The sequence below is a fragment of the Xenopus laevis genome, chromosome 6L, assembly GCF_017654675.1.
Source record: "Xenopus laevis strain J_2021 chromosome 6L, Xenopus_laevis_v10.1, whole genome shotgun sequence".
Taxonomy (NCBI): domain Eukaryota; kingdom Metazoa; phylum Chordata; class Amphibia; order Anura; family Pipidae; genus Xenopus; species Xenopus laevis.
The window spans coordinates 109336891-109352739 of NC_054381.1; the positions used below are offsets into that span (position 1 = coordinate 109336891).

The 15849-nt window shown below is 41.7% G+C and overlaps 1 protein-coding gene across 3 annotated transcripts in view; it reads right to left on the minus strand.

Annotated features, from left to right (window-relative positions):
* Positions 1-15849, minus strand: part of ldlrad4.L (low density lipoprotein receptor class A domain containing 4 L homeolog) — a 274359-nt gene that overhangs the window by 2837 nt on the left and 255673 nt on the right. For all 3 annotated transcript variants that reach the window (XM_041566354.1, XM_018267860.2, XM_041566355.1), the window contains one exon: positions 674-727. In XM_041566354.1, the coding sequence (XP_041422288.1) occupies positions 674-727 (54 nt within the window). The remainder of the gene's footprint in view (positions 1-673; positions 728-15849) is intronic.

A 15849-nucleotide genomic window follows, 5' to 3' on the forward strand; every position in this document is an offset into this window, starting at 1 on the left:
ATGCCTAGCTGGGATTCTATTAAATTCCATAGATCTGCAAGATGGAGCACAATTACAATTTTAATGTTCAAATAGTTTATTCTAAAAGCTTATGAACTAGTAAAAGTGTTTTTTTCTGGAAATAAATCTTTCCTTCCAGCTTGAATATATCCATTAACATTTTTATATGTTTATGCCAAACCCAATGAACAGAAAGCACATCATAGAAAACAATAATCCAACAAAAGAGTATTTTAACAGTCAATGTTTTTATTGCTCAACAAATACAAGTATTATGGCTGGGCGCAAAGAGCTTATACTGTATTAAACCTTCACCAGATTCTTAGCCCTTATTTCTTTAATGTGTTGGAGACGATTTTCTGATACGTAAAAATCATATGAAAAATTATATGAAAACTAACTGGGAAAGGAAAAATAGACAGCTGGGAATATTTAACAGTCTCAGGACTTTTTGATATTGCTCAGATGTCTCTACCATGTCTGTATATACATAAACCCTGTGTTGTGATAGGGTGCAGTCAAATGGAGCACTGTATGGGCAAGACACATTAAAGAAGCCATTTTGATGACCCCTGTTATGACACACAGCCAATACATTCAGGTTGTTTGATATCTTACAGTAGTTAGCTAGAGGTATAAAATACTAATAAGAAACCAGAAGATATATCCATACCTCCGATGCTTCTTGTCTCACCACCGAGTTGTCTGATGGCCACAAACAGGCTTCCTAGGAGAGCAAAACAAACATTCACTTGCACTTACATCATTCTTTTGAAAGCAACGGTTATTGCTCACTGTGCACCCAAACTTAGCACCTGTGTCATTGGCACCTTCGTCAGGCAGCTATGTAGCGGCTCATATATCAATGGCTCGGAGCCTAGTTAACATGATGTAACATAAGGAATGCTGCCACTGGTTTTAGCCAAACTGAGAGCCATCAAAAAGCTGAAAAATGCTGAAAGAGTCAGCAGTGCCAGATGACAAGCTTCCTTTGTTAAAGGAGAAGGAAAGCTCCAAGACAGTTTATTAGCAACAGATTAGCCACAGTAGTGCAAGCTGGAACGCTATATATTTATTCTGCAGAATGCTTTACCATACCTAAGTAAACAGCTCTAGACACTCTCTGTTTGTTTAGGATAGAAGCTGCCATATAAGCTTGGTGTGACATCACTTCCTGCCTGAGTCTCTCCCTGCTCACTTACAGTTCTGAGCTCAGATTACAGCAGGGATGGGAGGAGGGAGGGGGAGAGGAGCAAACTGAGCATGCTCAAGCCATGCCCTGTAGGTTTATGCTGAAAACAGGAAGTCTGATACAGAAGCCCATGTGTAGTGGTGTATTTATATAGACCTTTCTGATAAAGCATACTTATTTTTAGCCTTTCCTTCTCCTTTAAATGAAATGTTTTAGTGAGAATTTAATTTTTATTAAAATTAATATTTCCCATTTAACCCATTTAAACAATAAAGCATTAAAGCGAATAGCACTAAAATAATACCAACTGTATTTGAAATATGTTTCTTTAGCCACAAATATTAAAAATTAATGATATTTAGAAAAAAATAAATGCCAAATCATAAGAAAAATTAACAAGATATGGTCATTATCTTTTTACTGCCCTAGGATGCTTTTACTCAACTGACTGCCCACCAGATAACATATTTAAGAGGCAGCTGTTAATTCATTGCTTGATACACATTGCATGATACAACTACAGTGATCAGGTGGATTTGCTCACTGTTATATATGTTAGCAATGTGCATTTTGTGCATTGAGGGCTCACTTCATGTTATCAGTCACTGCTACCAACACAATGTAGGCAATTTTATGGAAGTCATTTTAACATTGTTGGCTTATGTAAAAGGTATATAACCAGTAAGCCAGTCACACATGATAGGGGTAGTACACTGATCTACCTTAAAGAGATACTGACACCAGAAATGTATTTTTTTACATCTATCATAAAATTGTCTTTGCAAGTTATTTATAACGTTGTCATAAAAGTATTTGCCTGATGCTTTTACATTATGTATATGATCCCCTATGTTCCTCTAAGAGGGGGCCACCATAATTGTGCAACAGTAGGCTGTTAGCATAAGAAACTCTGACAGGTTGAGTCAGGTTCAGGGTTGGACTGGGCCGACAGGACACTGGGAAAAAACCCGGTGTGCCCCGGCCCATTTAGACCTGCTCCCTGCATGCCGTCGCTGATCCAACCTACCTACTGGCCCCCGGCATGGGGAGGTCAAGGCTTTTCAGCATTACTGTAGAGCTCAGTAAAGCACTTAGTAATGAAAAAGACCAGTTATGGAACAGACAAGAGTAATGGTGGCCATACACATAACAATCCCAATCTTTCCTGCGTCAATTGTTCATTTTCATTACAACGTTAAAAGCTGAATCATCAGATATACAGGTAGAAAAAATAAAATTCTACCTGTATCTGATGATTCAGCAATAAACCATGGCTTATGTTCAGACCAATCAAAATGTTCCATCTTGGCTGAACAACAAGCACTTGTCCTTGGCCGATATCAGTTGGCTCGTCACCTGCCATACACGTATCGAATATCATACAAATGTAGTTTTGTACAATATCTGTGCATGTATGGCCAGCTTAAAGAGATACTGACATCAGAGAATAACCTTTTTTAATTATCTATCAAAACATTGTCTTTGAATGCTATTTATAATTTTGCCATAAAAGTATTTGCCTGATGTTTTTACATTACCTTTCTTACTACCCTTTTCCTCTACGAGGGGGCTGTCATATTTGTGCAACAGTAGTCCTTTAGCATTAGAATCTCTAACTGACAGGTTAAGAAGGGACAGTGTATAAGATAGTCAGCACAACCTCGTAGAATCTTTTCTCCTTTATCCAGGTGCAAGTTCTCCAGTGGCCACTTACCACCAGCAAATACGGCAAGGATTCAATTGGAACAGCACCACTTAATCTTGTTAAAAATGCCTTTATTGCAAACTTTTGGGGCATTACAGCAACGTTTCAGGTAGGGATGCACCAAATCCACTATTTTGTATTCGGCCGAACCCCCGAATCCTTTGCGAAAGATTCGGCCAAATACTGAACCAAATCTGACCCCTAATTTGCATATGCAAATTAGGGGTGGAAGGGGAAAACATTTTTTACTTCCTTGTTTTGGGACAAAAAGTCACAATTGCATATACAAATTAGGATTCGGTTCGGCCAGGCAGAAGGATTCGGCCGAATCAGAATCCTGCTGAAAAAGGCTGAATCCTTGGCGAATCCCGAACTGAATCCTGGATTCGGTGCATCCCTAGTTTCAGGTCTCACATGGCCTTTTATCAAGCTAAACTGACAATCATTACACCACTATTTAAACTCTCCAGTGCCATCTAGTGGACAATTAGTAGCAAATCACAATCATGTGAAACATATTATTCTATCTATTAAAAAATTTAACAATTTACAAAAAGTGTCTATCCGGAAGTGATACCAACTGGTGAATAGAGTTCATTTGTAGCAAGTCTGCAAAAAAACTGCAAAAAATCCAGAATAAAAACAGTATATAAAATAATTCAAAAAGCAGCGAATTTATCTAAAAATCGGTTTGATTTCATATTCTTTATTTAGACCTAATGGGGTTAATGTCTCCAATCTCCTGATCCAAAAGGCCTCTCTGTACAATAAGGTTTTAATTTTATTTCCACCACGACGCTTCGGCTGAACTACTTAATAATCTGAAACTTCAATTGATTGACATTATGGCCTGCTTCAATAAAAATGACCCGCAACTGCTTGTTCCTTCTTACCCGTTTTTATTGCTGACTTATGTTCGCGGCTATGTTCCCGGATGGTTCTCGTTGTCTGTCCCACATATGCTAGCCCAGAAGGACACTTTATGACTTACACTGCATTAGTAGAGTTGCCAGAGAACCATCCGGGAATCCATTTAGGCGTCCCCTTTCTGGGATGGTATAGGAATTCACCCTGTAGAATATTGGAACAGCAGTTACAGTTAAAAAAAGGAAAAGTACAATTTTTCCCCTTTTCTTTTATTCCTGCAGGGACAGTCAAGCTGGCAAAACAGTCAGGTTTAGGAACTTCAAGTGACAATTACTTACAAAAGCAGAACTTTCAGCAAAAAATTATCAACATGAGCTATAGTTGATTTTTTTATATTTTAAAAATAAATTTTTTAGTGTCAGTATCACATTAAGGAGAAAAGGGGACACTGCAGCTGTGAAATCCTCAGCTCACAATTCTAGTTAAACAGTTGCCTTCTGTTACAAAAACTTACTGTTCTAGATCTCAGTGATAAGTTGGGCAAATTCCTTTATACAAGAGCTGAATAACCAATGCAGTGTTGATGCACACTATAATAAAAAAATATACTATTCTGAATGGTGGCACAGTAAGGCTTTTGGTGTTATTAATACATAAAATAGAAGAAGAATTAGATGAAGAGGAATGGGTAATTGTATAACATCATGTAATATTCAGGGAAGTAATGACAGGTACTATGATGATAATAATGAACTATACCAATGACAAGCAACTGTCACCATTGCTTCTGTTACAGAGCTACGATTTCAATCATCCCAGTGGGTGGCAATCCAGAGTGCCATGTTCAACGATACATATGCCATTTGTTTTATAAGGATGCAAGTGATGTAGGCGTTAATAAAATTAGGAATTGTAGGAGAATGGAAAGTTTGGATCATTAAAAAACAAAGGTGCAGCCTTGCAAAAAGCATTCTTTTATTTTAAATGACAGACAGGCAAGCCCGGGCTGGAAATGCATTCTGGCAAATGCCAGAGGGGCTGCTGTAAGATGTCATAGACAGTAACTATTTACAGGGACTATGGGAGGCTGTCTGTGCCTCTGTGCACTTGAAATTCAGGTATATACTGTATTTATATAGGCTGCTCTTAGATACCAGTGTTTATAGGGTCCCTATATTTTTCACCCGTCAGACACGTGGAGACTAGGGATGTAGCGAACGTCGGAAAAAAAGTTCGCGAACATATTCGCGAACTTGCGCAAAAACGCGAGCGGTTCGCGAACGGTTCGCGAACCCCATAGACTTCAATGGGAAGGCGAACTTTAACATCTAGAAAAGACATTTCTGGCCAGAAAAATGATTTTAAAGTTGTTTAAAGGGTGCAACGACCTGGACAGTGGCATGCCAGAGGGGGATCAAGGGCAAAAATGTATCTGAAAAATCTGCCTGTGTGTGCTTGGAAGAGATAGTGTAGGGGGAGAGCTGTTAGTGATTTCAGGGACAGATGATAGTAAGTTTGCTGGCTAGTAATCTGCTTGATACTGCTCTGTATTGGAGGGACAGAAGTCTGCAGGGATTTGAGGGACATTTTAGCTTAGGTAGCTTTGCTGGCTAGTAATCTACTGTTCTCTTTAAACAACTGCCATACGTTGACCTTGTAGGCATTGTTTGCCCAGTTTTTTGGACGCAGCCACTGAAGCACAGTTGCCAGAAAAAATATGCCATATAAATGCTGAAAATAGTCATTTTTCGCCATACGTTGACCTTGTAGACATTGTTTGCCCAGTTTTTTTGGACGCAGCCACTGAAGCACAGTTGCCAGAAAAATTATGCCATATAAATGCTGAAAATATAAATTTTTTTGGTTGCAGCCACTGAAGCACAGAGGCCAGAAAAATTATGCCATATAAATGCAGAAAATATGCATTTTTTTGGTCGCAGCCACTGAAGCACAGTTGACAGAAAAATTATGCCATATAAATGCTGAAAATATAAACTTTTTTGGTTGCAGCCACTGAAGCACAGAGGCCAGAAAAATTATGCCATATAAATGCAGAAAACATGCATTTTTTTGGTCGCAGCCACTGAAGCACAGTTGACAGAAAAATTATGCCATATAAATGCTGAAAATATAAATTTTTTTGGTTGCAGCCACTGAAGCACAGAGGCCAGAAAAATTATGCCATATAAATGCAGAAAATATGCATTTTTTTGGTCGCAGCCACTGAAGCACAGTTGCCAGAAAAAATATGCCATATAAATGCTGAAAATAGTCATTTTTTGCCATATACGTTGAGTCAACGTATGGCAAAAAATGACTATTTTCAGCATTTATATGGCATATTTTTTCTGGCCTCTGTGCTTCAGTGGCTGCGGCCAAAAAAACTGGGCAAACAATGCCTACAAGGTCAACGTCGTTGACCTTGTAGGCATTGTTTGCCCAGTTTTTTTGGCCGCAGCCACTGAAGCACAGAGGCCAGAAAAAATATGCCATATAAATGCTGAAAATAGTCATTTTTTTGGTCGCAGCCACTGAAGCACAGTTGCCAGAAAAATTATGCCATATAAATGCTGAAAATATAAATTTTTTTGGTTGCAGCCACTGAAGCACAGAGGCCAGAAAAATTATGCCATATAAATGCAGAAAATATGCATTTTTTTGGTTGCAGCCACTGAAGCACAGAGGCCAGAAAAATTATGCCATATAAATGCAGAAAATATGCATTTTTTTGGATGCAGCCACTGAAGCACAGTTGCCAGAAAAAATATGCCATATAAATGCTGAAAATAGTCATTTTTTGCCATACGTTGACCTTGTAGACATTGTTTGCCCAGTTTTTTTGGTTGCAGCCACTGAAGCACAGAGGCCAGAAAAAATTAAACCAGTAGGGTTTGCACCCTAGTTTGTAACGGTGGCGGAGGGAGGAGGAGGACGCTAAAGGACAGCTGTGTGTGGAGTCATGAGGCTTGAAGAGAAGGACAGCTGCATAGAAGTCAGAACAAGTCTTCCGGCGTGCAGTAACCCTCCGAGATCCACCCCTCATTCATTTTAATAAAGGTCAGGTAATCGACACTTTTGTGACCTAGGCGAGTTCTCTTCTCAGTTACAATCCCTCCTGCTGCACTGAAGGTCCTTTCTGAGAGCACACTTGAGGCTGGGCAAGACAAGAGGTTCATGGCAAATTGTGACAGCTCTGGCCACAGATCAAGCCTGCGCACCCAGTAGTCCAGGGGTTCATCGCTCCTCAGAGTGTCGATATCTGCAGTTAATGCCAGGTAGTCCGCTACCTGCCGGTCGAGGCGTTCTTTGAGGGTGGATCCAGAAGGGTTGTGGCGCTGCCTTGGACAGAAAAACATTTGCATGTCTGACGTTACAGACTGGCCAAAGGGCTTTGTCCTTGCAGGTGTGCTCGTGGCAGGATTACTGGCACCTCTGCCCCTGGAATGTTGATGAGTTCCTGAAGTGACATCACCCTTAAAAGCATTGTACAACATGTTTTGCAGGCTGGTTTGTAAATGCCGCATCTTTTCGGACTTGTGGTATGTTGGTAACATTTCTGACACTTTATGCTTGTACCGAGGGTCTAGTAGCGTTGCGACCCAGTACAGGTCCTTCTCCTTAAGCCTCTTGATACGGGGGTCCTTCAACAGGCATGACAGCATGAAAGACCCCATTCTCACAAGGTTGGATGCAGAGCTATCCATCTCCGCTTCCTCATTATCAAGGACTGCATCATCCACGGTCTCCTCCCCCAGCCACGTACAAGACCAGGGGTCCCCAAAAGGTCACCACTAGCCCCCTGGGAAGCCTGCTCCTGTTGGTCCTCCTCCTCCTCCTCCACAAAGCCACCTTCCTCCTCTGACTCCACTTCTGGCACCTCTCCCTGCGTTGCAGCAGGTGCCTGGGTTCGTTCTGGTGATTCCGACCAGAAATCGTGCGCTTCCAGCTCCTCGTCACGCTGGTCTACAGCCTCATCTGTCACTCGTCGCACGGCACGCTCCAGGAAGAAAGCGAAGGGTATTAGGTCGCTGATGGTGCCTTCGGTGCGACTGACCATATTTGTCACCTCTTCAAAAGGTCGCATGAGCCTGCAGGCATCGCGCATAAGCACCCAGTAACGGGGGAAAAAAATCCCCAGCTGTGCAGATCCAGTCCTACCACCCAGTTCAAAAAGGTACTCGTTGACGGCCCTTTGTTGTTGCAGCAGACGTTCCAACATAAGGAGCGTTGAATTCCAGCGAGTCTGGCTGTCAGAAATCAAACGCCTGACTGGCATGTTGTAGCGCTGCTGAATGTCAGCAAGGCGTGCCATGGCTGTGTAGGAACGTCTGAAATGGGCCGACACCTTTCTGGACTGGGTGAGAACGTCCTGGAATCCTGGGTACTTGGAGACAAAACGTTGGACTATTAAATTTAACACATGTGCCATGCAGGGCACATGTGTTAAATTGCCTAGTCTCAACGCTGCCAACAGATTGCTTCCATTGTCACACACCACTTTTCCGATCTGCAGTTGGTGTGGGGTCAGCCACCGATCGGCCTGTGACTGCAGAGATGACAGGAGTACAGATCCGGTATGGTTTTTGCTTTCCAGGCACGTCATCCCCAAGACAGCGTGACAACGGCGTACCTGGCACGTCGAATAGCCTAGGGGGAGCTGGGGGTGCACAGGTGTGGAGGAGGAGAAGGAGGACCCAGCAGCAGAGTAAGAAGAAGAAGAAGACGAGGTAGAGAGCGATGGAGGAGTAGAGGTGGTGGCAGAACCGCGTGCAATCCGTGGCGGTGACACCAACTCCACTGTTGTTGTTGAGCTACCCATTCCCTGCTTCCCAGCCATTACCAAGTTCACCCAGTGGGCAGTGTAGGTGACATACCTGCCCTGACCATGCTTGGAGGACCATGCGTCAGTAGTCATATGGACCTTTGGCCCAACACTAAGTGACAGAGATGCGGTAACTTGGCTCTGCACATGTTGGTACAGGTGTGGTATTCCCTTTTTAGAAAAAAAATTGCGGCTGGGTACCTTCCACTGCGGTGTCCCAATTGCTACAAATTTGCGGAAGGCCTCAGAGTCCACCAGCTGGTATGGTAAAAGCTGGCGGGCTAAGAGTGCAGACAAGCCAGCTGTCAGACGCCGGGCAAGGGGGTGACAGTCAGACATTGGCTTCTTACGCTCAAACATGGCCTTCACAGAAACTTGGCTGGTGGCAGATGACTGGGAATGGGAACAGGTGGTCAAGGTGGAAGGCGGAGTGGAGGGTGGTTCAGACGGGTCAAGGAGAGCAGAGGTAGAGCAGTAAGATGCTGGACCAGAAGGAGTGTGGCTTTTAGTTTGCCTGTTGCCTTTGAGGTGTTGCTCCCAAAGTGCTTTGTGCTTGCCGCTCATGTGCCTTCGCATAGAAGTTGTACCTATGTGGCTGTTGGGCTTACCAAGGCTCAGTTTCTGACTGCACTCATTGCAAATTACAATGCTTTTGTCAGAGGCACACACATTAAAAAAATCCCACACTGCTGACTTTTTGGAAGTGTGCGATCTGGCGGTAACAGTAGAAGTTGGCGGAGTTGGCGGTATTGGCGGCAATGGCGGGTGCGTTGGCCGGCTGAACACAGGTGCCGATACATGTTGTTGCCCTGCTGATCCCTGCGGGCTGTCCTCCCTGCTTCTTCTAAGTCTTATTCTCCTACTGCCTCTCTGACTCTCCGTCTCTCCATCTGAACTACCCTCCTCTTGCTCTCTTCTACTAGGCACCCACAAAACATCAATCTCCTCATCATCATTCTCCTCAGATGCATCAATTTCTTCTGACACATCACAGAAGGAAGCAGCAGCGGGGACCTCCTCCTCATCACTCATTATGTCCATCTCTATCGTGTTCTCTGCCAGAATTAAATCTGGTGTAAGGTCCTCATCTCCTTCATCTTCTTCTGGCAATAATGGTTGCGCATTACTCAGTTCAAGAAACTCATTGGAAAATAACTCCTCTGACCCCAGTGAAGAAGGGGCACCGGTGGTGGAGGAAGTGTTACGTGGGGTGGCCATAGCAGTGGAGGATGAGGAGGATGTTGTGGTAAAGTTAGAAACGGTAGAGGATGGGGTGTGCTGTGTAAGCCAGTCAACTACCTCTTCAGCATTTTGGGAGTTCAGGGTCATTGGCTTTTTAAAACTGGGCAATTTGCTAGGGCCACAGGATTGCATAGCAGCACGGCCCCTAGCACGGCCTCTGCGTGGCGGCCTGCCTTTGCCTGGCATTATTTTTAAAAAAACAACAACAACAACAAAAACTCAGTTGGTTTTTCTGGAAACGATAATACACACAGCTAGATGGCGGGTTGAAGAAAACACTGTGCAAATAATGCCTACAAAGTCAACGTATACACTACTACAGCGGTGGATACGGATTACGTAAAATATATGAATGCTGCTTGAAAAAAAGTAACTCAAGTGGTTTTTCTAGAGACGATAATATTATCAATATTTAGACAAAATGTGAACAAGGTCACACAGCTCGATGGCGGGTTGAAGAAAACAGTGTGCAAATAATGCCTACAAGGTCAACGTATACACTACTACAGCGGTGGATACGGATTACGTAAAATATATGAATGCTGCTTGAAAAAAAGTAACTCAAGTGGTTTTTCTAGAGACGATAATATTATCAATATTTAGACAAAATGTGAACAAGGTCACACAGCTCGATGGCGGGTTGAAGAAAACAGTGTGCAAATAATGCCTACAAGGTCAACGTATACACTACTACAGCGGTGGATACGGATTAAGTAAAATATATGAATGCTGCTTGAAAAAAAGTAACTCAAGTGGTTTTTCTAGAGACGATAATATTATCAATATTTAGACAAAATGTGAACAAGCTCACACAGCTCGATGGCGGGTTGAAGAAAACACTGTGCAAATAATGCCTACAAGGTCAACGTATACACTACTACAGCGGTGGATACGGATTACGTAAAATATATGAATGCTGCTTGAAAAAAAGTAACTCAAGTGGTTTTTCTAGAGACGATAATATTATCAATATTTAGACAAAATGTGAACAAGGTCACACAGCTCGATGGCGGGTTGAAGAAAACAGTGTGCAAATAATGCCTACAAGGTCAACGTATACACTACTACAGCGGTGGATACGGATTACGTAAAATATATGAATGCTGCTTGAAAAAAAGTAACTCAAGTGGTTTTTCTAGAGACGATAATATTATCAATATTTAGACAAAATGTGAACAAGCTCACACAGCTCGATGGCGGGTTGAAGAAAACACTGTGCAAATAATGCCTACAAGGCCAACGTATACACTACTACAGCGGTGGATACGGATTACGTAAAATATATGAATGCTGCTTGAAAAAAGTGACTCCGGTGTTTTTTCTGGAGACGGTAATATTATGGATATTTAGACAGAATGGGAACAAGGTCACACAGCTCGATGGCGGGTTGAAGAAAACAGTGTGCAAATAATGCCTACAAGGCCAACGTATACACTACTACAGCGGTGGATACGGATTACGTAAAATATATGAATGCTGCTTGAAAAAAGTGACTCCGGTGTTTTTTCTGGAGACGGTAATATTATGGATATTTAGACAGAATGGGAACAAGGTCACACAGCTCGATGGCGGGTTGAAGAAAACAGTGTGCAAATAATGCCTACAAGGCCAACGTATACACTACTACAGCGGTGGATACGGATTACGTAAAATATATGAATGCTGCTTGAAAAAAGTGACTCCGGTGTTTTTTCTGGAGACGGTAATATTATGGATATTTAGACAGAATGTGAACAAGGTCACACAGCTCGATGGCGGGTTGAAGAAAACAGTGTGCAAATAATGCCTACAGGGCAAATAATGCCTAAAAGGTCAACTTATACACTACTACAGCGGTAGTAAAATAAAAAAAGTAAAATAAAAAAAAAATGAATATTAAAAAAAAAAATTAAAGTTGGTGCTGCTGAACTACTAGGAGCAGCAGATTAGCACACCAGTCCCACTCCCCAACACTGCTAGACTAATAGCACTGGGCTCTTATAGTAGTAGTAGTAGTAGTAGTAGTAAAACAACAAAAAAATAAATAAAAGCAGTCCTTACAAGGACTACTGTTATTGCAGCAGTCAGCAGATGAGATCAGAAGCAGGACAGCTGCCCACTGCAGCTACATACAGAGCACTGCAGTAGAAGGTAGATTACTAGCCAGCAAAGCTACCTAAGCTTAAATGTCCCTCAAACCCCTGCAGACTTCTGTCCCTCCAATAACAGAGCAGTATCAAAACGATTACTAGCCAGCAAACTTTCAACTGTCCCTGAAATCACTAACAGGCAGCAGCTCTCTCCCTACACTATCTCTTCAGCACACACAGGCAGAGTGAAAAAACGCTGCAGGGCTTCGGTTTTTATAGGGAAGGGGAGTGGTCCAGGGGAGAGCTTCCTGATTGGCTGCCATGTACCTGCTGGTCTGGGGTGAGAGGGCAAAAAAAAGCGCCAACAATGGCGAACCCAAAATGGCGAACGTCGCGCGACGTTCGCGAACTTCCGGCGAGCGCGAACACCCGATGTTCGCGCGAACAAGTTCGCCGGCGAACAGTTCGCGACATCTCTAGTGGAGACTAAAGGTTTAGCCTGCTTCATGTTATCCCCCCAGTCTCCATGTTTTAGTCATTGCTAATAGCTTGCAGAAACCACACAGATGTACACCTCCTTCATTAATATTAGGTTTGTGCCTTAATTATAACTGACTAGCCATCTGTGTTATTAATACATTTTAAAATGATACCAAGGAGAATGAATTAACATGCATTCTAAAAACTGAAATATAACAAGAAGAGACATGATTAATATTTAATGTGTGCTACCGGTACATTGTTTCAATCATAACCCTGGTCACAGAGCTGAATCACAATGCTAGCAGGGCTACCAGTCCTCTTTCTGTTCTTCAAAGCATCAGAAGGAACAAAACATCTCACCCATTTGTGAATGACTGAAGGCAAATACTGTTACCAATGCTTTTGCCCCCTTCAGCAGATGATTCACTCTGTGCCATAAATAGGTGCACTAACTACCGTTATCCAGCAGATGGCACTATAGGTGTATACAGTCATAGAGATATCTTCTGGGAGAATGGATTTTGTCATGGAACAGATATTAGAAAATGAGAGTTGTAACAGAGGGCTTAGCTTTCTATGTATAGAATCATTTATAGTTAAGTAACCTATTTCAAATGATATATAATTATCTCACTATTTAGAAGCAATGCTTCTTGCTTTCTTTGCCATAAAGTATGACATATCTATTGGGAAATAATAGGTATCATACATTCCTGGTGCTGTTTATTATCTTTTATAAAATGAAACCAATTTTAAGAAGGGACATGACCAATTAAAACAGGGGGAGTGGGGTTATGTGTCTATCTCAAGCACAATCTGAATTCCAGTATTAAGAAAGAAGTTGTATTGGCAATTAGTGATTGGGCTAAAGGAGGAAGGGCAGGATGTTTCGCTGATAGTAAAGCAACAAGCAAATGAATTAAAGTATGCTACAGCCCCCCCCCCCCCCTCATATAAATGAGAAATTCCTGTCGCAAAAAGAAAAGGCCAGAATTTTCCTTTGTATCTTGATAATAAGGGATTTGTATTACCCAGTAGTGATGAGAAAAATATTTTGCCAAGTTTTGCCATAAAAATTACTCCCATAGACTCAAATGGGTGAAAAAATTGTTGCGCGTCAAAAAAAAAATTATCCCATAGACTTCAATGCATTTGGGTGAATTTTCACTGTTGCACGAATTTTTAACGGGGTCAGATTCACCCATCACTATCCCAGACATTTACTGGAGCATGAGTAAAATCAGCAGAACTAACGGGAGAAAGTTTTTCAATTTTCTACATGACAAATTCATGCCACAGATTGCTGAATACCCAATTCTATACTGGATTTAGTGATCAATATCAACCCATAATAAATGGAAAATATGCAAGCAATGCCTGGGTAACAACTATAATTGAACATCTTTTGAGTGTATATTCCAAAAAAAACAAACAGGTTTAGCAAAATTCCCAAATGATTCTAGCTTTTATTGGCATACTGTGCACACAATGTTGCAGAATGTTGGTTTTACTCCAGTGGGAAGACACCTCACAAATGAGGCTCATTTATCAACACTGGGCAAATTTGCCCATGGGCAGTTAGCTATAGCAACCAATCAGTGATTAGCTTTTTAAAGTCAGCTGCAAGTAGAACAATGAATGCAGAAATCTGATTCGTTGCCATGGGTTACTGCCCATGGGCATATTTGCCCAGTGTTGATAAATGACCCTCAATATTGTGCCTGGTTTCCATAAGTTTTATAAAGCAACTAAAGAATCTTGTGAAATCTAGAGTAGGCTGAATGATAGAAAGACCTCTATTGAAAACACACTCCCTCAGTAGTATTCACCCAACCTAAACCATAGCAAAGTGATAGAAGGTATGGTCTCTACATTCCTAGACATCACTGCAAGTCAACTCACTATAGCACAGGGATAATAGACATGCCTTAGACTCATGCATAGGTCCAATTGTCACTAAAACCAGCACACAGTTTACAGTAGCAGTGAAGTAAAATCTGCCTGATAGATAGAGCTGCCTGGAAGGCATCCTTTGTTCCCTATTCCTCCCTAATCCGTATAAAGTAGGTCTGTCTGACAAATGAAATTGCCCTTAATGCAGAAGGTAATTTAGAACATGTTCTTTATTTTTGTAGCAAGCTGGACTTGCTGTGGACAGAAGTTAGACAGTGGGTTGCTAAACTTTATTAAAAGTTTTATCAATAACAGTTTATTAGGTTAATCAATAATACATGTGATTCATCCGCCATCAAAGTAGCAGCACAATTCTGCAATTGTTGTGGGCTCCTTCGTATTGTATGATTGATGAATTTTCTGGCCTTTATGGTGTGACCTGAGAAGGTGAGCCCATGGCATAATCTACTAAAGGGATGCGCTGAGGAAATTAGATAAGGGGAATTGGAATTCCTGAATAGCTTTCATTTACCATCAAAATCAGTATGGGAGCATGTTACTGTACAGTAAGCAGCTCCCGCCTTGAAATTACAAACAAAGACTTTTAGAAACATAAGGATCAAAATTTACCAACAGTCAGACTCAGAACCAGCCTGAATTGACCCTGCATGTGGGTGCTCAAATTGGACCCAGATATGTTTATTTGGTGACAATGCCAAATGAGTAAATCTGGCAATGTACGGCCATCTTAAATAAGAAACAATGTCACTGTTGCATTGATGCCCAATATAAAACAAATGCAAACTGTCATTGCAATAACGTTTGAATAATGAAACTCTTCCTGAAATGCCAGATAACTTTTTGGGGCATTGGGCTGTTGGTTATGTGAAGTGGAAGTTAAAGGAGAACTAAACCCCCCTTAACTGCCTGCCATTGACCCTGTCTCCCCTCTCCCTCCCTGCACTGTGCATAAATCAAAAAGAAGCCCCTTAAAAAAATCGGATCCTAAAATGCAGAGCAGCGCAGTGGAGTTCCTGGGCACCATCTTCTGCCTGTTGGGTCTCTTTCTTAGGATCCTATCTACAGATATTCTTAAAGCAGAAATATAGCAGCACTGTGGATAGTTGAGGAAGTTTCAAGAAAATGGTACAAGGTGCTACCCTCAGAGGCGCAATCCTTATACTTACTGGTGTATAATGCATGTGAAATATCCATTCTTGACTTAAAGGAACAGTTCAGTGCAAAAATAAAAACTGGGTAAATAGATAGGCTGAGCAAAATAAAAAATGTTTCTAATATAGTTAGTTAGCCAAAAATGTAATCTATAAAGGCTGGAGTGACTGGATGTCTAACATAATAGCCAGAACACTACTTCCTGATTTTCAGCTCTCTAACTCTGAGTTAGTCAGCAACTTTAAGGGGGGCCACATGGGACATAACTGTTCAGTGAGTTTGTAATTGATCCTCAGCATTCAGCTCAGATTCAAAAGCAACAGTTATGACCTGTGTGGCCTCCCCTGAAGTCACTGATTGGTTATTGATTGGTAACCAATCAGCTGAAAAGCAGTAGTGTTCT